The following is a 27916-nucleotide window of genomic DNA, read 5'->3' on the forward strand; positions in this document are numbered from 1 at the left end:
TGCTGCGCGCGGACTTTCTCTAGTTGCAGCCAGCGGGGGCTGCTCTTCGTTGAGGTGGCTTCTCTTGTAGGCTTCAGTAGTTGTGGCACATGGGCTCAGTAGTTGTGGCTTGCAGGCTGTAGAGCACAGGCTCAGTAGTTGTAGCGCATGGGCTTAGTTGCTCCGCAGCATGCGGGATCTTCTCGGACCAGGGCTCAAACCCGTGTCCCCTGCATTGACAGGTGTTTTTTGTTTTTTTTTTTGCGGTACGCGGGCCTCTCACCGCTGTGGCCTTTCCCATTGCGGAACACAGGCTCCGGACGCGCAGGCCCAGCGGCCACGGCCCACGGGCCCAGCCGCTCCGCGGCATGTGGGATCCTCCCGGACCGGGGCACGAACCCGCGTCCCCTGCATCGGCAGGCGGACTCTCAACCACTGCACCACCAGGGAAGCGCCCTGACAGGTGGATTCTTAACCACTGCGCCACCAGGGAAGTCCCAGGACTTCAGTTTTTAAAAGACTTTTAAAGTTATTTCGGGTGACCTTACCAATCCCCTTCTGCATGATTTAAGCCCTCACTGCCCACTCAGGCCTTGGGTATCTGGATTCTGCTCCCTCAAAAGTCATCAGTGAGCTCACAGTCACCATATTTTGGACCACTTCTTAGGTCTTGTCCTCTTAAGCATCTCTCTGGCCCACGATGCCATTGAGCTCTGACTGCCCTCCTAAGCTCTAGGCACCACTGGGTACTGGGGATCTCCACCTGGATGTTTGACCAGCACCTCAAATCAACACACACAATACCGTACTCATTCCTCTTTCTCCTTCCATCCCACCTGCAACAATCTAGACTTCACTTCCAACCTCCTGTTTCTGTTCCTGGTTCTGCTACCAGCACTCTCTTTGATTCTCCTCTCACCCCCACATCCAACCAGTCTGCTTTGGATTTTCCCTCCACAGCCTCTCCAGCTCTTTCCACTCCCACAGCTACCACCCTAATTAAACCTTCATTATTTCTCTTTTGGGCTTTTTCTTTTCTTTTTTTTAAAAAGCCCCCTCAGCAGGAAATTTCTGGGGGTGATGGAATGCTCCATATCTTGATAGGGATGTGGGTTACATGGGTGTATGCCTGTCAAAACTTATCAAACTGTATAAGATCTGTGCATTGCACTTTATGCAAATTATTCCTCAAATTCTTTAAAAAGGAAAAAAAAATCAAACACAAACAGAACTATATTTCCACGTCTCCCTTAAATTTGTATAAGGCCACGTGACTAAGTTCTGGCCTATAAGACATAAGCCAAAGTGTTTGAAATATTGTCCTGGACTTCCAGGGAGGCTGCTTAAAGGAAGTTAATTTAACTAAGCAGTGTGTCGCAGTGCCCCACCTCCTCCCCCCCAGTCTCCTTCCCTTCCTTCTTTCTGCTGCCTGGAATACAGATGAGATGAATTACACTCTAGCAGCCATATTAGACCATGAGGCGACCATGAGGATGTAAGTAGGATAGTGAACAAAAAGAAGTCATCAGAGACTGATAACTGTAGAGCCACCATACCAGTCCCGATTGCCTACCACCAGACACCTTTTAACTGAGGTAGAAATGAACTTCTAGGGACTTCCCTGGCAGTCTAGTGGTTAAGACTCCGTGCTTCCACTGCAGGGGGCATGGGTTCGACCCCTGGTTGGGGAACTAAGATCCCACAGGCCGCGCGGTGTGGCAAAAAAATTAAAAAGAAATGAACTTCTATCTTGTTAAAACAAAAAACAACAAAAGAGTAATAAGCCCCTCAACCTCAGCCTCTCCCTACTCTAGCCCATTCTGTTCACTGTTGCTATCTGTTCAGCTTCAGTCACGCTACCTACCTACCCACTAAAAAGCCTGCATGGCTCCACATTGCCCAGGGAATTCAATTCAGACTACCTGATACGCCAATTGAAAGCTTTCATCATCTGGTCTTAACCTGCCTTTCCAAACCTGGCTTTGATTCCATTAAAATGAAAGCCTTTTAAAGACAGGAACCTCGTATTTCTCATTTCTATATTCTCATTGCCTAGTATGATGTCTGACACATTTGATGCTTGATAAATGTTTATAAATTGAATCAAATCCCCTTCATGCTCATGGCATCAGATGAACCTGCGTTGTGTGTTTTCATCTCTGCGTGCAGTTCATGCTCTTCCTTCACCTGTCAAGCTCCTTCCAGGCCAAGCTTGAAGATCACCTCCGCTGTTAAGTCCTGATCCCCTTAGCTAGAAGTGACTTCTCTTATTTTGGAACTTCAGGCACACTTGGGGACTTTAATGTATTTTCCCTTGTGTTGTGGTTATTTGTGTATTCCCGCTCCTCCCTCCCCCTCTCCTCTAAAGAGCGAGCTCACTGATGGCGAGGACAAGATATCTGGAGTCCCTTAGGTGCTAGCTGCACAATACCCTCCATATAAGAGATTCCAGACAAATATGTTTTATTTTGAGTAAATATTATATACTAAGCAGTACTGAGAAACCATTAAAAAGGAAAACCTAACTATACTAACATAGGAAACCTCTAAGACAAACATATATACCTTAAAGTTTAAAAAAAAAAAGGTAGAATAGATGTGATGAGCCCCTTTATATTTTAAGCCCTCCCCAAATGTGTGTATAGACACATATATTTAGAAAAGGAACTAGAGGATGCACACCAAAACAGCCGAGGGTGGTAACCTTTGCGGACAGTGAGCAGAGGGGAACAAGTCCTACATGCTGCTCTGAACACTTCGGTATTGTCTGGATCTTTTGCAATAAAAATTATTTTGGTTACAAAGATAAATTCAGAAATTAAAATACTGCATGAATGAACATGAGACACAGCAATCCAAGGCGATGTGTGGGAGGTGTTGAGGGAGTTGTGCTAGCGGAGCTAAAGGAGCCAGGCCAGGAGAAAAACGTCCTTGTGACTAGAGGCCATGGCAGCTTTGCATACCTTAAAGGAAAGTAGTGTTTCTAAACAAGGGAGAAAGGGTATAAAGGCAGAGGGCCAGATATTTGGGGAAAATGAACCGACCAGTTTGGCTAAAGTAAGGGATTTAGCCAGAAGACCAGACAGAGGTAACTGGAGAGAGAAGGGAGAGCTGGTTGTGGAGAGCCTTGAATGGCAGTGGGAACCCACTGAAAGTTTCTGAGCAAAGGGTGACCACGCACACCGCACTGAGGCATCGGCTGACTGGAATGGTGCCACTGAGGTGGACGGCTACTGTCTTGTCCAGCTCTGAGGCTTTGTTTGGTAGGTAATCTGAATGGGAAGGGGTGAGAGAGGATGGTAGCAGAAAAGGGCAAAACTAACACAACGTCACCCACAGAGGGCAGCAAAGCCCTCTTGGACCCGGAAGGGACCATGGAGGAAGGAGCTTCCTCCTTGGATCAAGTTAGGAGGAACCTGAAGGACAGAGAAAAGTGAGATGGTCCTGGGAAAGGCAGGGGAGCAGGCCCAACCCTGACTCAAGGCACAAGTTAATCAGAGGGCCACTCCTGGAGAGGTTTCCACCTTCAAAGGTGTCTGTCAGCAAGTAGGAGAAACTACCACAGACCCCTGGCTTCCAAGACTCATGGGGCACCCATCATGTCCAGTCTGGTCAAGGGCAATGACGTCTGTTCATTCATCAAGGTTGAGTGACTAGCATGCGCCACATAGTAAGCAAGGCACTGCTTTTTAAATGGTTTAATATGTTTGATGGATGGTTAATAAAGAAAAAGTGTGTGAGTCAGCATATACAAACCTGGGCTCGAAATCGAATGGCATGTTTTCAGGAGCATGCCTATACCCTGGCTGACTAGATGTTTTCTTTTCAGGTATGGTTATGCACTCGTAACCAGGAATGAAGCATGACCTCCCTCGCCCACCCTGCCCTTTGGCTGTTCTAGCCAGGGATGTCTCATCCCATCAATGCAAGATCTGGCATAGGCAAGAACAGATTCTCCATCTCCTATTTACTACCTAAAGGCAGTATTCCTATATTCAGAATTCAGAAAAAAGCCAGCATACAAACCCCTGTGATTCACTGCCCCAAGCTAAGCCCTCCAACCCTTACCAAGGCCTTGTACTCTGTCTTAGGACAGCTCTCAACGCTTGTGGGAGGAAGTGCCAGGTGGCCAAGTTCATTCTCAAACCTCCCGCCTGGCCCAGACTCACTGTCCAGACCTCCTCAGAGACAGCTCTCAATGCACCTGGTTTGGAGGAAGGGTCGGGGCAGGAAGGGTGCATGGGCAGAACTGGTCAGCTCTGGGAACAGAGAGCCGGAGTTCTGGCTTGCGAGGCACCCTCTCTACTCCACCGCATTCAGCTCAGAAGCCAGCTTTGCTCCTAAGCTCGAGAGCGCCCAGATACTGTCTTCTGCAGCTCATGGCCATAGTGACACAAACAAGGAGACACTTACCTTCAAGGCTTGATGGTGAACAGTCCTGGCCCAGGTTCCTCACTTCCAGACCTCCAACCACTGCCTTCAGCAGCGTTGTGCCCTTTACCACACTCAAGGCTCAGATTTCCTCAGGCCTAACCCTTTCTTCCCTTTGCTCAGGAACTCAGGGTCATCCTTACCCATCCCAGTAATCAGGGCCAGGAAACCTAATGTGAATGAAAAACCTGCAGAGGAAAAAAGGCACCTGGATCCTATGACTCCCCAGTGACCAGCCTGATACTCTAACCTCCAGTTACCAGGCTAGAAAGTAGAAAACTGGACTTTGACCCTTCTACCTCCACACCCTTCTGAACTGGGAAAGAGACTATTCTCGGTAGTATAACTGCCTGCAAAGACGCCACTCCCTGCTGCAAGCAGCAAGGGGATATCCCCCCTACACACTTACTCCCCGACTCTCACTACCCCACGTGGTACTCTACGCTTATCCCAAGGATTCCAGAGTATCTCAGAAATAGATTCCCTGGTCTCTCCCTCAGTACTGTGGTTTGACTCCATTCTTAGCACATGTCTGGAAACACAGGAGGTACAAAATAAATACCTGTCAGTTTTCTGCTTTGAAACTGGAAATGATGCAGTGACTCCCCGAAGCCTTCAGACCTTATACCTCTAGTCTGAAAAAGTCATACATACTCACACTCATTCTCCCTGTCACTGCCTCCATCCCACCTGGACCAATCCAAGTACTTCCAATGGCTTTCTCCAGGCTCATTTTAGAAGCTCCCTTGCCCAGATTATCCTGAAGTGGATCCTAGGCCCAGATCCTCTGCCAAGCCATGAATGAAGAGCTATTCGTGTTTCTGGGAAGACAAGGTCGCTGTTTGTCCTAAGAGCTGGATGCTAAACATTTACCTTCCAGGTTAAGTCTCCCTTTCCTCTCCCCATGCCCCCCCAACCCCAAAAGATGGAAGGTTTAAGCAAAAGCCACAAGAGGGCTCCCTCCACCTCCTTCCTGGCATCCTAGACCGCCTACTGAGGGACAGAGGGACTAGGTCATCCTCTTCCCCAAGTTGTCAGGGGTCAAAAGACCCCCACCGGCCTGCCATCCAGCTAAAGTCCTCTCCATTATCATGATCTTATGCGAGGTTGTAGCTCTAGAAGTTATCTATTTATTAGTATACAAATAACGTGCTTGGGAAAGTGCTCCTAACTTACCGGTCACCTCAGTCACCAAGCAGGACTTCTGAGGAGCCTAGAAGCAGAAAAGCACCATCTGATTTTGAGCCGTAAGTGGGTAGTGTTCAAAGCTGAAGAGGTTAATAAAGTGATGTCTGGTTGGAGCAGTTTAAGGGTTTCATAAGGGCAGAAGCACTGGTCCTTGAGGGTGATGACTTACTTTAATAGCAAGAGAGGGGCTGAAAAGGAGAATTACCAGGGGAGGCAGCAGGGAGGTAACTGAATACAAATGATATACTTCACACTGGTGCTTGGGGCTCTCAGACCTATTATATGCCTGTCCCTTTCCCATATCATCAGGCTGGGAAGACCTCTGTCCTCAAAGCTTAAGAAAGTGGTAAGACTCGGGAAGGCCTGCCGGGCTCATCCAGACTTCACCCCACCCCCACCCCAAGAAAGGGTAGCACCACCCCTTTCTTTGCCTGAGTAATAGCAGGAGAGGAACACAGTAGTGGTGGGAGTGGGATGGGAGGATAGAGGCTTGTCTTTTGCCTCGAAACATTATCTCTGGATGAGGCTTGGCTTCCTGACGATGCGGAACCACACACCTAAAGCAGAGGTGACGCAGGGCCATCCGCTGTAAGGAGGATCAAGTTCATTACACTACCCAGACCTCTACCCTTCACGCTTACTCATTGCCAAAATCCAGAACTAGATGGGTGAACAGACTCCAATCTATGGATGAGGGGACCCTGTTCCAACTAGAAACACCTGATGTGCAGGCCTGGGGAGATCTGAGAGTAGAGGCAGTGTGGGGCACTCCAAATTCAGGGCCCTCTAGCTAATGAAGTCCCTAATGTCCACTAAAAGGTGATAAATATGGCTAGGTTCAGGGTTAAACCCTTTACAACTAGAAAGGCAAAGTCACGAAGCCCTCATACTCTGGGGCCCAATTCATTTTAAGTTCCCTTTTGGGGTATGACGGGAAATAGTAAGCAGTGTGGAGATGAACCTAAGTCCCTCTATAACCTCACTCTCCCCAGTCAAGGGTACGCTTTACCCCGCTGCTGAGAGAAAGAGCAGTCTGGAGAGCGGGACCAGAAGCAGAAGTACCCTCACCATTAAACACTGTCCCATGGCTGCTGCACATCCAAGGATGAAGGTCTGCTCCAGAGCTGCATAAAACAAGTTTAATTTCCAACCAGGGTCACAGTCATCGCGTATCCCACATTTTGAGCAAGGAGAGAGAAGGTGAGTTATTAAACATATACAGTCTACATTCCAGAGGAGGAAAAAAGAAGAGAAAAACCAGTTCAGAACTGCAGTTACCACTGTAACACCACAAACTTTTAGGGGGGAAATTTAGGGGAAATCCCCAGGGAGAAGAAAGGCTGGAACAAAGGAAAGCAAAAAATTAAACCTACCGGAGGAGAGTGGGGGAGGGAGTGGGCAGAAATGGAATGAAACACCCAATCCCCAAAGAGCTTTTAGGTGAGTGGGAATGTAGAAAGGGCCACCCCTGCCAAAGGCCTAGCGGCCTGGGATACTACCAAGATCACTTACTGCCCCCTGCTGGACAGATCCCCAAGCAGCACTTACATAACCTCTAAGGCTGCTTCCTAACACCCTCAGCCCCACTAGTCCCTGAAGCCCCCCAAACCAAGGTGGAGGTGGGTCTAAAATGAGAAAAACCCATTTGGGACTGGCATCTACCTAGGCAGGGTCAGAGAGGGCGTGAGGCAGGAGAAGAGGCAAAGTCCTCACCAGCCACAAAGGTACAGAGTGAAGAATCTTAAGTAGGAAAGAACCAAGGAAAGGGGAGACAAATAGGCAACAGCAGTGACTAAGTTGAGAAGGCAAAGGAAAGCGGTCAGGGAGGGAGAGGCAACAGGGGCAGGAGCAAAAAAAACCTGACAAAATAGAGACAGAGGCAAAGAAAAAGTGTGGAGGGAAGCATCTGTGGGGTCAGGGGAATGAGCGCATGTTAAAATGAGACAGGAGCTCCAGCACCCCCCTCCCCCCACCAAACACACATACACACGCATACACACATACAAGGCCTAGAGAGCAAGAGACCTGCATACACCCGCTGCACCTTGGGTAAGTAACACATCACTAAGGAGCTGGCACTGAGGGAGACACCCCTGGAACCTCTCTTTCACAGTTCAGTCTGGGGTGGGGTGGGGGGTATTGATCCTCCTGCTGTAGACAAAGGTGACAGGAAGCCTGGTCCCATGGGGTGGGGCTTGGGACAGCCCTTCTGGGAAGGGGTCCCCCAGCCACGCTGTGGAGGCCCTGGGCCCTGACGTTAGCAGAAAGGTTACGGGCGGCTGTCTTGGAGCTCAGGGCGCAGCCAGCACACACAGGAGCCCACAGAAAAGCCACGGCTTCACAGAAACCGCAGAAGTCAGGACCCAGGCCAGGATCTCAGGGACAAGCGCCTCCTGTAGACAGAGACATAGTAGCAGCAGCTTCTGAACAACTACATAATAATGAAGGGAGGACTCTGAAGACCGCCGCATCTCACCAGCACCAACAACCACTTCAGAGTCCTATTCCCTCCATTCCAACGCCCAGACCCATTTATGGGAGGTGGGTGAAGAGGGCAGGAAAAAGCTGTTGGGATGGAGAGGGGGGACAGCAGGATGGTCTGAGGGTCTGGAAACAAAGTTTTCCCCCTTCAGCACATCCTGGACTAGAGAGAACTGGAGAACAGGGGGACTGATACTGAGGTCTGCTATGTCACCCCCACTCCCCGCTCCTCATTAAACCAGCCAGCCAGCTCTGGTCAGACCAGCACAACTACCAGGGTGAGGAAGCTTCTGACAAAGGACAGATGAACCACCCAGCCCCAAGATCAGAAGATGGGGGGATAGGAAGGCAGGAATAGGACTGATCTGTGTATCACCTTCTCCTAATAAAAGAGGATGAAGATGGAAAACCTGAGCCCCTCTCCCCAGTGCCCTGGGTCCCAAATACACTCCATGGTCTTGCTACCTATCCCCACCTCCCACCTAAAGCTCCTGAGGAACAGATTTAAGGATGAGGGGGAGGATCAGCTGAACACTCTGAGCTGGTAAGAGTGAGTGGGTTCCTCTCTCCTTCCCACTAAAAGGCAGGGCAGAATGGCATCTCCTTGGGAACAGTCATCTAGAGAGAAATGCCACCCCCCTGCCCTAAGCGGGGTGGAGAGGGATAAAGGAAGATGGTGGCAGAAAGTCCATCATCTGTCCTACCATCCAGGAAAACACCTACCTGCAGAGGAGAGGAAACAGTGCAGGACTGGGGCAGCCTTCCCTCCCCCTCCTTCCCTTTATCTCACCAACATGGGAGGGGAAGATGATAGGCGAGAGTGGGCAGTGTCCTGGCTCCAAGCCCTGAGCTGCACTCCACCCTCCACCCGCTCCTTGGCCCCCATTATATATCTCTCTATACAGGTATATACACGCGCACACATGCACGCACACAGAGAGGCCCGTGCAGTTTCCATGTAGAACAGGGGGAGAGCGGCAAAGGAAAGGAAGACGGGGAGCAGGAGAAGGGCCTATGGGGAGAGAGAAGGGACTCAGATGCCAAGAGCACACCAACCGGAACCAAACGAAGCCAGCTGGAGAGAATACCCCATCCCACCTCCCAACCCCAGAGCCTGGGGAGGGGGGCACCCCATGAAACCATAACAACCTTGTTTTTGTTTTAAATCCGGTAAATTGGAATGATTCATCATTACGACAGCAACTGGGGACTGGTCATGGAGGGGGGAGGGGAGGGAAGGGGAGGCAGGGCTCCTGTTGGGCATGCGGACATGATACCCAGGGCCCTGGCCACACTGGCAACAGGAAGGACGGGCAGGGCTGGGGCAGGGAGACAGCAGGGGTGGGTGGGGCAGTCGGACAGGGCTGGTGTCTGGCTCTCACTTCTTGTTTTTGAGCTGATTGGCCAGCCAGTCCAGGCCTTCGTACAGCCCGTCCCCGCTGGTGGCACAGGTGGCCTGAATGTACCAGTTGCGGTGACGCAGGGAATGCAGGCCCAACTTGTCTGTGATCTCAGCAGCGTTCATAGCATTAGGCAAATCCTGGAGCACAAGGGACACACACAAAAAGGAGCTTCAGGATCTTTCGAAGGCTTCTAGAGCGACCATCTACCACAGACTTGTAGACTAGCACCCTCTCCTCCTCCTTCAGTGTAGGAACCCAGAGCAAGATCCTAAAGAACTACTTTGGATTTAATCATCCTAGAACTCCGGATCCAAGGTACTAAAGATCATTCCACTGAGGAGGTGGAAACCAAATATGGGTTGGCAGGGAAGTGGAGATGTGATTCAGACTGGGCGTACAATCAGGTCTGTCTGACCATAAGAGTGAGGGCAGTTCCACCAAAGCAGACGATAGGTAAGATAAAAGAGGGACAGGAGGTGAAGGATCTACCACACCAGTCCCCCTGGACAGAAATGTTGCTAATTAAAGCTGGGATGGGATGGGGTGGGGACAAGATGAAGAGCATAAAGAAGCCAACTAATCATATTTCCCACACTTTCAAAATTGAGAGCATAGTCATGGGGCTTCCCACACAATGGGCCCCAAGACCCCATGATTTCCACGGCCAGGCTGCCCTCTCTCAAACCCAGGGGTAGGGAGATGTCACACCTGCTTGTTTGCAAAGACAAGGAGCACAGCATCCCGGAGCTCATCCTCTGCCAGCATCCTCATCAGCTCCTCCCGGGCCTCATTTACTCGCTCCCGATCATTGCTGTCGACCACAAATATCAACCCTAGGGAGGCAGAACACGGGCTGCACAGAGACGACAGATCAACTCCCCTCCCCCACCGCCAAACGATAACACCCTCCTTACACCCTCCAAATACCTGCTCCCTTTTCTCCTTGTCTCTCACCCCTAGGAACTGCAGCAGGGCAAAAGCTGGTCACTGATGACCAAGAACAATACCCATACTCTCTGCTCCCACCCAACCAACCCATGCCAGTCCATGGGCAATTCACATGCCCTACCTTGGGTGTTCTGGAAGTAGTGTCTCCAGAGAGGCCGAATCTTGTCCTGGCCACCCACATCCCAAACTGTGAAGCTGATGTTCTTGTACTCCACTGTCTCCACGTTGAACCCTTTGGCAAAAACAGACAATGGTCACTTGGCCTGAAACACCAGGCCTGCAAACGATGCCCCAGTGGGTTGTTTGTTTCCCCCGGCCGTGGCCATGTCCTAGCAAGGGAAAGAAAGCTAAGGCTTCCTCAGACCTGGTGTTCCTTGACTTAGTAGTGTAAAGGCCAAAAAGAAAGCCTACAAGAAGTGGAAGAGGACGAAGAGGGCCAGTCAGGAAGTTCACAATCACCTGGGTGAGACAACCTTCCCCATTCATTCTCTCAGCTTTTGACTCTCCCTCCTGCAAAAGAAATGACTCAGCCCCACTCCTGTACCTTGGCCACCAGAGGCTGCCTCAGCTAAGAAGTGGGGCCTGTGAGGCAGAGTGAAGAACAAGAAGTGAGCTATAGTCCTGGAGCCCCAAATACAGAACCAGCTGCTGCTGATGATCTGGAGCTGCCTTTACAAGGCAAATGTTCTCTCTCCTGCAGACAGGTCTTAACCGGGATCAGGGCCACCAAGGATCTAAACTGAAGCAATTCCAGGCCTCTGGCAGGAACATCAAAGCCCTTCACCTGCTTCTCAAACAACAGAGAACAAACCAGCTCAGTGCCTGAGGGCCACTGTCAGGTGCCAGGCTGAAGTTCCCGCATTAGAGAGGGTCAGGGTAGATAGGCAAACAGCAGCCCCAGCACCTGCTAGTAAGCTAAATAACCATTCTTCCCTGAACCCCACAAACTGCAAGGACTTGCCTGGTGGCCAGATGGGGGATCTAGGAATAGGGCCCCTGTCTGGCTCAGCGGTTGGCATGAAAGCCTACATCCAAGCTGTGCCCTTACCAATGGTGGGGATGGTGGTGACGATCTCGCCCAGTTTTAGCTTGTACAGGATGGTGGTCTTTCCTGCGGCATCCAGGCCCACCATCAGGATGCGCATCTCCTTCTTCCCAATCAGGCTCTTGAGAAGGTTTCCAAAGATATTACCCATGGTCACAGCAGCCGCTTTCTGAGGACAGTAGGGCGCAGTGAGGGCAGTGGCAGTCTGGTTTTGGCTTGGTCCCTGGTATGGAGGACTTGATCCTAGGCAAAGAAATGCAAACTTATTACCACCATCTGCTTGTCAGGATTTCACATTAATGGCACTGGCTAAAGTCATGGCTGGAGTTCTTTCATGACAAACTGAGAGCCTGAGGGTACTACAGAAGATCAAGGCCCACTCAGACACATCCTGAGCCTTTGGGAGCAGAGATAAAGCAGTGAACATTCAGGACCCCTGTTTCTGCCAGTAATCTACCCATGTGACTTTGGATGAGTTATTTCACCTGTCCTTATCTGCACCTGTAAATGGAGGGGGTTGAACTAGATGATTTCTAAAGTCCCTTCAGTCCTGAAATTCTACTCTACTCTATACCCCAAGGCATTGGGAGACCATTAATGCCTCTGCCTCCCCCAACCTTATCCTGAGACTTCTGGAAAGGGTGGGAGAGGAGGGAGTGGAATGAGGAGTGGCTCTTTGTGACTCCTAACGAGGTTCAGGCTTGCCAGGTTCCCAAGGTTTATGCTCTCAGCTCCAATCAAGACACTCTGCTTCTTCCCTTCCTATATTTCTACACCTTCCTTCTACACACCAAAATTAATGAGGAAGAAATAAGAAAGCAGCACTCCTAAGAGAGGCTGATCTTTTCCACTCTGTGAAATGCCAGCTGCTAACGTCATGCCCTGTTCATACAACAGTGCACTGAGAGCTGAGAGATGGGGTAGCGAGAGGCTGCCCCTCATTCCTCAGCCACATAGGTCCTAGGCTCGCCGTGGCCCGTCCCAGGACAGCTGCTCCACATGGCCACCTGCAAGGAGGCAGTCAGCTCATCCTCTGCCTCTGCTCTAACCCCCTTCAGTCTATTCTCCACAGAGCAGCCAGACTGATTTTAAAGCCAAAACCAGGTCATGTTGATCCTCTATTCAAAACCCTCTCTGGGCTTCATAGCTCCTTTTCAGTAAAACCCAAAGCCATACCATGGCCTATAAAGTCCGGCACAATCTGTATTCCCGTTTCTCTCATCAGATCTCCTACTCTCCCCTGTGTACGCTCCACTTCAGTTCCCCAATACTTTCCTGCCTCAAAGCTTCTGTCCTTGCTGTTCACTCTGCCTGGAACGCTCCTCTCCCAGACAACCTTCAGGGAGCACTCCCTCACTTCCTTCGGGCATCTGTTCGACCGTCACTTTATCAAAGAGGCCTTCCATAACCACCTATAACACACACACACCACTCTCTACACCATTTATCCCACTTTATTTCTCTTCACAGCATTTATCACCATCTGACACGTTACGTATTTGTTTCCTGCTGTACTGTTTTTCTCCTCCTACTGTAATGTCAGCTCCTTATCTATTTTGTTCCCTGCTGTGTTCCCTACCTTGACTAGTACCTGGCACACAGTAGCTGAATAACTGAACTAACTCCCAGGTCTCTACTGACCTGACTAGCAGTTCACTCAGGTTAGACATTTCTGCCTGCTACATGATAGGGAAAGATGAAGGGAGCAGTTGAAACACTACAAAAATACAAAATGCCTATCTGCCCACCCCATCCACTGCCCCCGACAGACAGAATCAGGGTCATTCATTCCCTCTCTTCTTCCCTCCCTTCTCTATGGCTCAGGACAGCCACAGAAATGAATCTTTGAAACAACAATGAAACGGGGGTTCAGAGTCACCCGTGCCAGCCAGTTCTCTGGGCCCGCGGGAGACATGCATCAGCGGGCAGCTTATTCGGCAATCACCATATACCAGTGGCCGGCATTCTCTACAGAGTCTAGGAACCAGAGATAAACACACGCACACCCCAAACCCAGTAGGCGAAAGAACAGGTTAAGACAGAGTGCACCCAAACCCAAGAATGTGAAAGGTGGATGGGGAGGAATCCTATTTACAAGCTAAAGCATGGCGGGGTTTGGTGGGAGTTTAGTTGTTTTTTCAAAAACAATTTCAGGTTTTTTTGTTTGTTTCCTACTCTCCTCAGTTTGCAGCGAATTCCAGACCAGTACAAAGGAGCCAGATCAACAGCTCCTGGAGACCAAAGTACTAGTTTGTCCAAAAAACAGAAACAATGAGTGCTTATGGAGTGTTTCATCTTCAAAGACCTCCCCAGACATCCACTAATGAGCCAGGCGTGGTGCTCCGGGTAGGTTCCGCAGATGAGCCCTGCCCCTGACCCAGAGCGCTCACGCCCCAGGGGGAGGGCCTGGCTCAACTTTGGACTCAACTTCAGTCAAGTCACCCACTAGCCATCCTCCCTGCTCATCCTGCCTCAACCACCCAGGCAGACAGATTCCCGAGGATTCCTGAGGCAGGAGGGGACACCTGCCCAGCTAATAAGATCAGATCCCGCCAACCTTGGTAATCTGTGGTAGACAGACTTCTGGTTCTGCTGCCATCACTTCCAGAAATTTAGACCTTCCCCAAGTCTTCCTAGTTTTTATCTTGTCTCCAGTTCAGGTGTCATTTCCTTCAGCTCCAGATGATACTCTGCTTTAAAGCTTAAGTAACAGGCTTTGGCCCAGATTCTGAACTGAATTTATACCATACATTTATCTTGCTTCCCTTCATGACTGGAACTGTTGCTGGCTAAATGATTACCAACTGTGAGTCAAGCAGTGGCTGAAAGATATCCCTTGCCCCAGAACACGCATACACTGTCCTTTGGTTTGCTCCTTTGCTAAGCTCTCATGCTAAAGTCTTGGTTCAAAATCTGATCCCAGTGTTACACTTATTTCTATTTTCTGGCATGCTACATAAAGCACCCTGAATTATCTGAACCACTCAAGTGGCACTACGTTATGGAGTTTTTTCTTCTTTTATAAGTCTGTATATTTACCGTCTTCCCAAGTTAACTGTGTACTCACCATGGGCAAGGACTATGCCTTTTATTTATTTGGGATCTTTCCTTGCTCCCAGTGCCAAGCCCACCGTAGGAGTTCAATCAAGCACACTGGCTAATTTTAGCCTCATCTGAGGAGGTCCTTATATCATTTCTTCTGTCCTAGCAGTTATCTCCGTGTAATGCACAGATGGTTGCTTAGCTTTCCTGTCAATTCTTGGCCATTTTCCACATATACTGACCGCAAGACTGGTTTGGGAAAGCCATGAAAGGATCAGAAGACTAAAATTGGTAAAATTTTCTCTTGTCATTTAATACTCAGTGGGGCTGATAGATAACTAACAAAATATTCAAGTAGTTACCATGTGTCCCCCATGACAGCCCAAAGCCTTGAAATTAATGGACATTACAACTCTTCTTTAATATAATCAGGAGCTTGATTGACTCAGATGAACATTCCAAAGGGGGTGCTGGCTTTCTTGTCTTGGCTTTCCCTGTCCCTGCCTGTTTCCAGATAGCATACTGCCCCTACCATCAGGATGGTGGCCACTTTCAGCTTTGTGCCATGAATACAAATCTACAGCTATCTAGCCAATTCTCACTTTCACCATAATGCATTCCTAGAGAAAGCTCTGGGAAGCAGGTGGCAAACAAACAAAACCTGGATTGTATCCCTATGTACTGTACTGCCTATAGTCATTCTCTTTTGCCACAGATGGCACTCCTGTGTCAAGAGGGCAAAATACCAGAGTTCTATGGGCTGGTAGAAACAGGAAGCAGTTAAAACTAAAGGTGAGTGGCTCAAGATGAAAAATGGAATATAGTAATATCTCTATTAACAAAGAGTATGTCTCAACATTCTATTTTACAGTTACAAACTTTGTTATCTCCTCCGTGTGTGCGACACTGCAGGAGTTCAACCAAGCACATTGGCCGATTTAAGCCTCACCTGAGGACGTCCTCACTGACAATCACTTCCTGCCCCCAATCCCTCTCTCCCATCCTCCAGGAGGGGCAGGCCATTGCTGTCACTGTTCAGTTATCTGGACTTGAGGCATGCCTGCTCCACCCTCCAGGGGATTCTGAGAGTCCCAGCTCAGTCTGCCACACACACTGCCCACTCCTGATGCAGGCATGTGTCCTGAGACACCCCGAGGGGACTCCTGATCCAGCACCTCCTCTTCAGGCTGCATGGGCCCAGGGAAAGGACGACCAGAGCCTCCCAAATCCTGTGCTGTCCAGGCAGGGCGCACTAAACTGCAGGGCGCAGCTTTATTCCCAAACAATCTTCCAGTTGAGATATCACGAATACAATCTCTATTAGATGCTATTTTTGGCACAGCCAATGGAGCAGACCAAAAAATTTAAGAAAACCAAAGCAGGGTCTGCCTGTATTTAGTTTCCTTGGTGCAGCTGGCTTGTGACCTCTGTAAACTTTCCACATTTTTGCCTCAAGAGCACTGTAATCATGACACAAGAGCTCCCAGATAGTATCTCAGTGAGTCCTATTAGGCTCCAAGACTTCCCAAAGCCAGGAAACAGCTTCTGATGCCAGCTTCCATCCATTCATTAAACATGTATTGAGTATAATGAACCAGGGATGGACAGAGGAAGACAGTTTCTGCCTTCATGAAGCTCAGTCAATGGGAGAGAAAGACTAGGAAACAGAGGATTACTGTGGGAAGATAAGAGTGGGATAAGCACATAGTTTTACGGGGACAGAAAGCTGGAGCAGTTGCTCAAGACTGGAGGATAAAGGACGATGCCCAGACATGATTCTCAGGTCACACCTGAGCTGACTCTTAAAGGAAGAATAGGAAATAATCAGACACTAAGGAATAGGGAAGGTGGGAGAGGGAACAGAGTGTGCACAGGCACAAAGACCTGAGTTAGAGAGGGCGTTTATTAGCCAAATCCAGGTGCAACTGGGAGGTCGTTTATGTGGATGCAGCATGGTGAGTAAAAGGAAGGATGAGGCTGGAGAGAGAAGCAGGAGCTAAATCATGAAGGGCCTTAAAGGTCATACTGGGTAACATGATCAGATACGTGCTTTAGAGACCATCCTGGGCTTCCCTGGTGGCGCAGTGGTTAAGAATCCGCCTGCCAATGCGGGGGGCACGGGTTCAAGCCCTGGCCTGGGAAGATCCCACATGCCGCGGAGCAACTAAGCCCGTGTGCCACAACTACTGAGCCTGTGCTCTAGAGCCCGCGAGCCACAACTACTGAAGCCCGCGCACCTAGAGCCCGTGCTCTGCAACAAGAGAAGCCACTGCAACGAGAAGCCCACGCACCACAATGAAGAGTAGTCCCCACTCGCCACAACCAGAGAAAGCCCGCGCACAGCAACGAAGACCCAACGCAGCCAAAATTTAAAAATAAATAAATAAATAAAGATCATTCTGGGGCTTCCCTGGTGGTGCAGTGGTTAAGAATCTGCCTGCCAATGCAGGGGACACGAGCCCTGGTCCGGGAAGATCCCACATGCCACGGAGCAACTAAGCCCGTGCACCACAACTACTGAGCCTGAGTTATAGAGCCTGCGAGCCACAACTACTGAGCCCGCGAGCCAAAACTACTGAAGCCCGCACGGCTAGAGCCCGTGCTCCGCAACAAGAGAAGCCACTGTAATGAGAAGCCGGCACACTGCAACGAAGAGTAGCCCCCCCTCGCCGCAACTAGAGAAAGCCCGCGCGCAGCAACAAAGACCCAACGCAGCCATAAATAAATAAATAAATAAATAAAAGACCATTCTGACAGCAGTTTAGGGAATAAGTTAAAAGGGGGAAAGACTGGAAGCATAGAGACCACTTGGGAGGTACAGTAATACAGATACGAAAAGTTCTGAAACAGAGGCGTGGCAATAGAGAGGACAGGACAGATTTGAAACAACAAAATAGTAAAATCCACAGGATTTAATGACTAATTAAATGTAGGAAGGAAGAGGAGAAGACTCAAAGATGATTCCCAGGTTTCTGGCCTGTGTGATTCAGTGGCAATTCTTTAGGCAGAAAACATAAGAGGAACAGATCTGAGAGCGAAGATGTTTGTTCTTAGATTAACGTGAATTTTGAGGTGCTAAGGTATGAAGCTCAGGAGAAAAGTCTGGTCTGGGTATATGGAATCTACATAGATAGTAACTGAAGCCCCAAGAGGAACCAAGACGATCCAGTATGGCAACAGTTACTGGCTGCCTACCAACAGCCACCTTCCCCTTCTTTCTTCTAACAGAACCCCTACTTTGTTCAGAGGTTGGCAGGGAGTGGGTATGAACTACCCCTCGCCAGCCCTAGGGTATGAAAACTGATCAGCTGAAGGGATGTGGGCATTCCATTTCTCTTGCCAGTGACTGAGTCATGAATGTTTAGGCACTACTTCTGGGCAATAAAGATGTAAGGAAAGTCTGCTGGGAGTATCTGGGAAAGTTTTCCTCAATCTTAAAAAAGAACATATGTCAAAGCTCTCTCGTCCAGCCTTTGGATGTTAATGTAGAAGGGTGAGATGCTGGAGTATCTTGGGTACATGAAGGGACAGACATAAGAACACTAGGATATCAGAGCAGAAAAACTGAGAAAACTTGGGTCCTTAATAACACTGTCAAGTTGCTGGATTAAAAAAATAAATTAAAAGTTATGTGGCAGCCTGGAAGGGAGGGGAGTTTGGAGAATGGATACATGTACATGCATGGCTGAGTCACTTTGCTGTGCACCCGAAACACAGCAACGATTAACACTGAAATCAACGATTAACCTGCAACGATTAACATTGTTAATCGGCTATACTCCGATATAAAATAAAAAGTTAAAAAAAAAAAAAAGGGTTCTACCCCTGGACTACTTCTGTGTGTGGTAGAATATACATAACATAAAATTTACCATTTTAACCATTTTTAAGTGTACAGTTCAGTGGCATTAAGTATACTCACACTATTGTACAACCATCACCACCATGCATCTCCAGAACTTTTTCATCTTCCCAAACTGAAACTCTGTACCTATTAGACAATAACCCCCCTCTCCAGCCCCTGGAAACAACCACTCTACTTTCTGTTTCTGAATTTGACTATTCTAGGTATCTCATAAATGTGGAATCAAACAATATTTGTCCTTTTGTGTCTGGCTTATGTCACCTAGACTTGTTGCTACATGTTTAATAAATCCTTTGATTGTTTGAGCCACAGGTGTGTTTTCTATCTTTTGCAACTGATACATCTTAATTGATATATCTAGGGAGAGCATGTACAGTGAGACAGGAGAAAAGGCCAAAGTCAGAAACCTAGGGCACATCAACATTTAAAGCAGTGGGCAAAAAAGAAGGCCAGGAAAGAAAGTAGGAAGCAACCAAAAGGGTAGAAAGGAAATCAAGAGAGTGAGACATCAGAGACACCAATGAGGAAAGAACGTTAAAAAAAAAAAAAAAGGAGGGTCAAAGGCTGTAGAAAGGTCAAATTAAGATAAGGCCTGAAAAATACCTACTGAACTTAACTACTAGGCAATGAGTGATGACCCTGTTATAAATTAGAACATATCTAACTAAAATTAGCCTCCATTTAACTCAACTAGCAGCATTTAGGCTCAAGCCAGAATCCTACGCCAGTTTCCCTTCTAGTCTGAGAGGAAGACTCCAGTACAGGATGACCTGAAGGAGGCCACAACACCAAGTGAAGAAGGATTCTAAATTGCCCTGATAAAGACCCAAACACCAACAAAGGGTATGGCTTTTCCTACGGACGACCCTCAGCAAATGAGTCAGAGCAGAGCATTAAGTCTGTTTCAGAATAAGTGACTTCGCTAGATAAAACAGTGACCGGATAAAAACTAGACTCACTTGTTTCCTTGGAACATTCTGTGGCACTACCCTCTCACCAAAGCTTTCAGCTTGCCCTATTCTTAGAATCTGACCAGTTTACAACTGCACCATCTCCTGATATTTGATGGCTGCTCCAATGCCCACATCGATAGCCTTGGATATCCAGAACACTGTACTTTCCTAATTACAAAAATCACTTAAATTCCATGAGTAATCAGCCTAAAGCCCTAGTAAATCTTTGCCCCAATCTGGTCCCACCATGCAGGTCAAGATGGAATTGCCAATCTTAAAATTTGTATGGAGACACAAAAGACCCCGAATAGCCAAAGCAGTCTTGAGGAAAAAAAACGGAGCTGGAGGAATCAGACTCCCTGACTTCAGGCTATGCTACAAAGCTACAGTAATCAAGGCAATATGATACTGGCACAAAAACAGAAATATAGATCAATAGAACAAGATAGAAAGCCCAGAGATAAACCCACGCACCTATGGTCAGCTAATCTATGACAAAGGAGGCAAGGATATACAATGGAGAAAAGACAGTCTCTTCAATAAGTGGTGCTGGGAAAACTGGACAGCTACATGTAAAAGAATGAAATTAGAACACTCTCTAACACCATACACAAAAATAAACTCAAAATGGATTAGAGACCTAAATGTAAGACCAGACACTATAAAACTCTTAGAGAAAAACATAGGAAGAACATTCTTTGACATAAACCACAGCAAGATCTTTTTTGATCCACCTCCTAGAGTAATGGAAATTAAAACAAAAATAAACAAGTGGGACCTAATGAAACTTCAAAGCTTTTGCACAGCAAAGGAAACCATAAACAAGACGAAAAGACAACCCTCAGAATGGGAGAAAATATCTGCAAACGAATCAACAGACAAAGGATTAATCTCCAAAATATATAAACAGCTCATGCAGCTCAATATTAAAAAAACAAACAACCCAATTCAAAAATGGGCAGAAGGCCTAAATAGACATTTCTCCAAAGAAGACATACAGATGGCCAAGAAGCACATGAAACGCTGCTCAACATCACTGAGTATTAGAGAAATGCCAATCAAAACTACAATGAGGTATCACCTCACGCCAGCTAGAATGGGCATCATCAGAAAATCTACAAACAACAAATGCTGGAGAGGGTGTGGAGGAAAGGGAGCCCTCCTGCACTGTTGGTGGGAATGTACATTGATACAGCCACTATGGAGAACAGTATGGAGGTTCCTTAAAAAACTAAAACTGGAATTACCATATGACCCAGCAATCCCACTACTGGGCATATACCCAGAGAAAACCATAATTCAAAAAGACACATGCACCCCAATGTTCACTGCAGCACTATTTACAATAGCCAGGTCATGGAAGCAGCCTAAATGCCCGTCGACAGAAGGATGGATAAAGAAGATGGGATATTACTCAGCCATAAAAAGGACTTAAATTGGGTCATTTGTTGAGACGTGGATGGATCTAGAGACTGTCATACAGAGTGAAGTAAGTCAGAAAGAGAAAAACAAATATCGTATATTAACGCATATATGTGGAACCTAGAAAAATGGTACAGATGAATCGGTGTGCAGGGCAGAAACTGAGACACAGATGTAGAGAACAAATGTATGGACACCAAGGGGGGAAAGCGGCGGGGTGGGCAGGGGTGGTGGTGGTGTGATGAATTGGGAGATTGGGATTGACATGTATACACTGATGGGTATAAAATGGATGACTAATAAGAACCTGCTGTATAAAAAAATAAATAAAATTAAATTTAAAAATTTTTTTAAAAAAAGACGGAATTGCCAGTGCATAGATGAAAACAGGAGGCAATGATTTGGACAAAGCCACCCATCATAGAGCAGCCTAAGGATACAGAAGACAGGGAATCACCTGCCTTGAGCGATAAGAGCCATCTGTGATCCCCTAGCACCTCAAACACACTTCTACTCTTATTCACCTTTGCGTGTTTTGCTTCCCAGAGCTGGAACTTCCCAAATAATGTGCCTTTAATGCAATACAGGTCAGCTGGAGATACTGGTCCCGTCAATACTGGACAGCTAGGCAGGGCTTAGGGTGGCTAGAGCCCATGGGCCAGTCATCTCAGGTTGCAAGCAGCTATGCCTATTTCACTATTACCATTTTCTCTGTACGCCATGGTGGGAAAAAGTTTGGGAAGTATTTCACTAGACTCTCAGTCCCTTGCCAGCAGGGACCATGCCTTATTCATGTTCCCAGCACCCAGCTCCATGACTGATCTGTAGCTAGTGACTGATATGCTTGTTGCTGAACACGGCTCTACTGATGATGGCAAATGTCTGTGAGGTTGAGGAAGACAGTCCTCTTCAGGTGATCTCCAATCCTTTTCCTGTATCTGACAAACTGGAGAAGTGGCTTCCATGTTCTCAGAACCCTAGGGTTCCCTGGATGAGATTCAGAGCCTGCCTGGGGGAAAGGGAGAACTATATGAGAGGCTCTAATTATGTCCCGCCACTCTCCACCACTACCACAGCAGCAGCACTGTTATGCATTTTACGTATCAGGCTTCAAATAAGATTTTATATAAGGTAAAGTTCAATTGCTTTTTTTAAAAAAAGTGGAGGATAGGGGACAAAACCACTCCAATACAGAGCAAATGTTCTTCTGCATCCTAAATCATGTTGACATTTAAACATTTATACTTGACACTCTTGTGTTTAAGCTCATAAAGGACAGGTTATGGGAATTCCCTGGAGGTCCAGTGGTTGGGACTCTGCGCTTTCACTGCCGAGGGCCTGGGTTCAATCCCTGGTTGTCAGGGAACTAAGATCTGCTACACCCAGGTATTTCACCTTTCTTCAGGAATATGGTGCTAATGGTGGATCCCTGAAATCCTGAGCCATTTCCCTTCTGGTCCATATGGTGCAGCAGATCCTTTGCAGAAGTCCATGACAAATCTCTAACACCTTCACAGACTCCCTACCTCAGTCAGTTCTTTCCTAGACTACAATACAAAGCCTTCAAACATTTGCAGAACTTTCTCCAAAGGCTCCCCATGTCCTTTCATTATCAAAAAGCTTTATTAGCATTCTACCTATATTTGCAATAGATGTTGGAAAAGGTACAGTACACAGAATTACAGATATCGCAACTCTGGATCTTAATACAGTACATTCTGAAACAAAGGCAGACATTTAAAGGAGATATGACTAAGTGAAAAGAGTGGCCCAGGAAATGGAGGATGCTGAAATACTATCTGAAATCTAAAATAATGGGCACCAGGAAACTAAATGCCCAACCTAGGACAATCAGGGTGCTCTTTTCTGGAAGAGTCAGCCATTACCTCAGAGTCACACTGAACACTATTTTTGAGCCCCCATATCCTCACCCTACATCCAAGTTGATAGTTCAGGGCCCTTGCCTTGCTCCAGCTTCACCTCCCACTTAGGCAACAGGAGCTGCCTCTGTGAGGCTGATGCTGAAAAAAAGATTTCATTGCTCGTAAGCCTACGACCAGCACAAAAAGTCATGGTAACAATCATCCCTCTACACAGGCGCTTCAGGCGGCAAGCTGTTCTTTTGTAAACCTCCTCTTTAAGGCAGCCCTGAGTGCTCATGTTATTATTTCTATGATGATGGTGATTATTAATAGCAGCTAACATTTACTTGAGGCTTACTATGTGTACTTTGTATAATACTAAGTGCTTTACATGTATTATCTCATTTAATTCTCATGCCAACACTATGCATAGGTACTATCATTATCATACTCTTTACAGATGAGGAAAATGAAGCTAAAAGAGGACAAATAATTTCACCAAAATCACACAACTAGTAATTAGCAGAGGCAGGATTTGAACTCAATTTTGTCTGATTCCAAGGTCCACACTCTTAATTACCATACCATTTTGCCTCTAAATTCACCTGCAACAAAAATGGTGAAGGGGGGCTTCCCTGGGGTGCAGTGGTTGAGAGTCCGGCTGCCGATGCAGGGGACACGGGTTCGTGCCCCGGTCCGGGAAGATCCCACATGCCGCAGAGTGGCTGGGCCCGTGAGCCATGGCCGCTGAGCCTGAGCATCCGGAGCCTGTTCTCCGCAACGGGAGAGGCCACAACAGTGAGAGGCCCGCGTACCGCAAAAAAAAAAAAAAAAAGGTAAAGGGAACTATGCGTACACCCGAAACTAAAACAATACTGTAAATCAACCATACCTCAATTTAAAAAAAAAAAAATGGTGAGGAGAGCCAAATACAGTGACATGTTTTGAGTCTCAAGCCTCTTGACATCCACTTCTAAAGGTATTCCACAGAAAGCAGATTCCATCTGTAAGCAGATTCCACAATTTCCCTCAGTTATTGATTCAACTTTAACAAACCTGGGTTTAAAGAACTTCCTCCTTCTGACCAACAAATCCCACCCACTGTCCTCTGAGTCCATTTTCTCTATTATGACTCCAGTGGAAGAGACTAGCAGAGGTAAACACACTTTATGACCCTTTGTGCACTTAAGACTTCACTTCCACTCTTTTAGCCTGCTGTCTGCTCTCCTTTACACTTGCATTCGGTTTAATAATAGCAGCTACCATTCACTGGCACCAATTCTATGCCAGACACCACATACATACACTGGCTCCCTTCTCCGTAATTACCAGGATCCCAATCTGCAGACAGCACTCTGAAGGACTTAGGTCTAATGGAGAGACCCCTTTGCCCACAATGGGGAAGCAGGAGATCTGGGATTTCTGATAAATAATGACTCTGTGTTCTAATATTTTTCTTTTGGGGTCTTACTTTCATGATCCATGACTGTTTTTTGCCTCTTAGGAAGGTGGAGAGACCAAGACTTCTTAATTACAAAGGCTAAGGACCTTTACACTCTCACTCAGCTATCTTCAGGCACTCTCCTTGACAGCCAAGCCCTCTCCTCCTCTTTCCTTAAACTGTGGTCAGAAAACCTGAGCTCACTCACATCCTGTATTCATCATGAGTGCCTAGTGTGTGCACAGACAGTGTGGGAGATACAAGATGAGATCCAATTCCTGAACTCAAAAAGCTTCTTCTCTTTGGAAAAGCAAGACATACACATAAAAATTTTGACTACGCAAGGTAATAACTATGCTGGGAGGCAGGAGGCATGTGTATATGGGATACAGGAGGACCCTTCCCAGCTGAATTCCACGGTCAATGATCCATTCTGTGAAAAGGTGAGTCAGCTTCTTTCTTAGAATGAGCTTTTCTAGACGTGTTATTCAAACTCGGGTCTAAGGTACAATGACCAATTCACTGACCCATTCCAGTCATAGCAAGTGGAGACCCCCCAACAACAAGCTCAAGACAAAATGGCAGCAAAGACTGTCAACACCTGATTAGGGACACGGAAGGAAGTATGCAGAGACTAGATTCTGCCCTGTTGCACCGACCCAAGCAATCAGACTCCTTGCAGCAGATCTCCTACCAAATAAAACTTTCATGCCATAGACCAGGGGTGACCCAATCCAACCGCGGCAGAGACAGGTTTTAAGTTACATTTCTCCCTCACCCGATGACCTCACTATTTCTTCTCACTCCTGACCACATACCACACTCCTCCTGGCCTGGCCAGAGAGAGACCAGCAGTAATACAACCCAGAAAGAAGGCAACTCCCCCCAAAGAGGAGCTACCACTTTGCTAATCAAGTGGCCCGTTTTCAACAGGGAATTCCACACACCCCCGCCCCCTTCCCGCAGACATTGGTATAAGCAATGGCTCCATTTTCTGTTCCGGGAATCCTGGTACTTCCTAAAGAAAGAAAGCGGATTGGAAGACAGAAACTCTGAGCCAGTGACAAGATGCTCCCTCCTCCTGTGAGACCGCCCCCGCTTCGCCTGGGGGAGGAAGGCACCACCTCTCTTCTCCAAGCAAGATCAGATCCCCCCCCCCTCCTCCTGCCTCCTCTCCTCTTGCTCCCCACCTGCTGCCCTCTTCCCAACGTGCGGTCCCCAAGACCCGAAAGCTCAGCCTCCACCAGAATAGTGCCCCTGGAGTGCCCCACTAGCCTGCGTTCCCCGTTAATCCCTAAACCCCCTAAACACCCCTGCGCCACGATGTGGGGACGGGGTGTCACCATAGCAAGGCTTCTCTCTGGTCTATTACTAAGGTGGAGGGGGAGAAGGAGTAGGAAAAAGCGACATTCCCTAGCCCTTTAATAGGAAAAAGATACAAAACAGCCATCACCGCCCCCGCGTCACCTCACCTTGGACTGCTTTCCTCTCCCTCAACCCCAACCCTTCAAAAGCCCACCTCCTGCAGGCGAGGGGAACCTAACTGCAGCCCAGGTCGCCCCCTTGTGCGAGGCGGAGGACAAATTCATGTGCGCCCTCCACCCCCACCCCAGCTCCGTGTCCTTCAAATGCGGGGGCAGGCGTGTGGCTGGCCCGGCGCCCCCTCTCCAAGCTCTCTGGTGGGAAGGACCACACCGGCCCATGCCAAGCAGTGCCGGGCGGGCGAGCGAGCAAGCGGGGGTGGGGGTGGGGGTCTATCTTCTCAGCTCCCACCCCGAGTCTCTCCTCTACCGGGACCCGCCTTCCCTCCTCCCCAGCCCCTCACCTGTTCCTGCTCCCAGCTCCGCCGCTGCGGCCGCCGCCTCCGCCCCTGCAGGTTCCGCTCGGCTCTCGCTCCACTCTCTCCGGCTCCCTCCGCCGATTTCAGCGCGGCTGCTCCCCTGGCCCCGCTCCCAGCTCCCTCCTTCCTTCCCTCCACCTAGCACCGGAAACCGCGAAGGCTACAGGAGCTGTACGGCGCACCCTCACCCCCAGACCAGGATACTTCTCACCTCCCCGATCGCGCGAGAACTGCGCGGCGGCGAGCGGCAGTTCTCGCGAGATCCATCACCATGGCAGCTGCTGCAGCAGAGGCAGCGGGCGCCTGAGTGGAAGACCTGGCGGAGGCCGATGTGGGGGCTGGAAACTGCGGGCGGCGGAGGCGGGAGCTAGGAAATGGGGGTGAGACAGTGGGGGGAGAGGTGAGAATCCCAAGCCTCAGAGCCATGTCTGTTATTTAAGGACTGGGCCGCATAGTGGGCACACTGGAGACTGGGACTCCTTGGGCAAAGTCAGGAAGGAGCAGAGTATGAGTGCACAGCCCTTGCTTTGGACCTTAGCTCTCATCTTCATTTTTTTTTAACCTTTTTTATATATACATTTATTTATTTATTTTTGGCTGCGTTGGGTCTTCGTTGCTGTGCGCGGGCTTTCTCTAGTTGCGGCAAACGGGAGCTACTGTTAGTCGTTGCGGTGCACAGTCTTCTCATTGCGGTGGCTTCTCTTGTTGCGGAGCACGGGCTCTAGGCGCGCGGGCTTCAGTAGTTGTGGCTCGCCGGCTCTAGAGCGCAGGCTCAGTAGTTGTGGCGCACGGGCTTAGTTGTTCCGCGGGATGTGTCCCGCGCCAGGGCTTGAACCCGTGTCCCCTGCATTGGCAGGCGGATTCTTAACCATTGCACCAGCAGGGAAGTCCTCAGCTTCGTTTCTTAATCAGGGCTACGTGCACCCCCCTGAGAGCCCTCACTGCACCAGCGTTTCTACTCACTACTAAGACTAGGTTGCTTGGGGGTGAGAATCAAGAGATCCTTTCCATAGGGAAGAGGGAGAGTGATGAATTTAAGAGACTGAAGGAAACAGCTGGACACTGGGCCAGTTAGGAAGTTGGAACTTGAAAGACAAACGGTTGAAGACCAGTATTCAGAGGTATGGTTTGAGGAAGTATACCTAGATGAGTATGAATCTTAGGATTACAAGGAAAGTGAGGGATTTTGCACCCGTGTTTCTCTATTCCTGCCAACCCCCACTTTCCTCACACTCATTTCTGCAGCTGGTCTAGACATGCAAAGCTGCCTTGGAACAGTCACAGCTGTGATACAAGAAGGGCGCTAGTAATGCTAAGAATGGAAAAAGGTTCTTGAAGTGCCCTTTCTCCTCATTTACAGCAGTACAGATCCTCCTCAGCTTACAATGGGTTACATCCCAATAAACCCATCGTAAGTTAAAACATCTTAAGTCAAAAATGCGTTTGCACCTAACCTACCGAACATAATAGCTTAGCCTAGCCTGCCTTAAACATGTTCAGAACACTTACATTAGCCTACAGTTGGGCAAAATAATCTAACACAAAGCCTATTTTATAATAAAGTGTTGAATATCTTATGTAATCTACTGAATACTATACTGTACTTAAAGTGGAAAACAGAATGCTTGTATGGGCACAGAATGGTTGTAAGTGTATCAGTTGTTTACCCTTGTGATGGTGTGGCTGACTGGGAGCTGCAACTCGCTGCCACTGCCTAGCATCACAACAGAACATCATACCAAATAGCCTGGGAAAAGATCAAAATTCAAAATTAATTTACAGTTTCTACTTGAGGCAGATCACTTTTGCACCATCATAAAGTAAAAAAATCGTAAGTCAAACCATTGTAAGTTGGGACCATCTGTACAAGGGAACACATGGCTCTTCCCTAAAGCTTGAGCCAAAATTGTTGCTTTTTTAATTTGTTTTTGTTTTTGCCTTGTTTCTTGTCTCCTTCCAAGAAGAACTAGACTGGTAGATAGCTACACTCTGTCTACCCCGTATCCCCATCAATCC

At 48.2% G+C, this 27916-nt stretch overlaps 1 protein-coding gene across 3 annotated transcripts; it reads right to left on the reverse strand.

Moving 5' to 3' along the window:
- Positions 1-133: 133 nt before the first annotated feature.
- On the reverse strand, positions 134-26093 carry ARF3 (ADP ribosylation factor 3). Of its 3 annotated transcripts, XR_003791021.1 has the most exons (9): positions 25886-26093; positions 11479-11718; positions 10552-10662; positions 10191-10315; positions 9462-9619; positions 6667-6722; positions 5587-5623; positions 4393-5231; positions 134-209 (listed from the first exon to the last, which is right to left on the reverse strand). XR_003791021.1 is itself a non-coding variant. In XM_029204506.1 (8 exons), exons 2-7 carry the CDS (start codon positions 11624-11626, stop codon positions 5595-5597), a joined length of 627 nt encoding a protein of 208 aa, XP_029060339.1. In that variant the 5' UTR covers positions 11627-11718; positions 25886-26093; the 3' UTR covers positions 4014-5231; positions 5587-5594. The 3 variants fall into 3 exon arrangements, 2 of the variants coding, with proteins under 2 accessions (XP_029060339.1, XP_029060340.1); XM_029204506.1 differs by lacking the exon at positions 134-209 and having other exon boundaries at positions 4014-5231; XM_029204507.1 differs by lacking the exons at positions 134-209; positions 4393-5231; positions 5587-5623; positions 6667-6722; positions 9462-9619 and having other exon boundaries at positions 10241-10335.
- Between the last annotated feature and the right edge of the window lie 1823 nt (positions 26094-27916).

The sequence above is a fragment of the Monodon monoceros genome, unplaced genomic scaffold (genome assembly GCF_005190385.1).
Source record: "Monodon monoceros isolate NGI ecotype Baffin Bay Population unplaced genomic scaffold, NGI_Narwhal_1 Super_Scaffold_6, whole genome shotgun sequence".
In the NCBI taxonomy this organism is placed as follows: Eukaryota; Metazoa; Chordata; class Mammalia; order Artiodactyla; family Monodontidae; genus Monodon; species Monodon monoceros.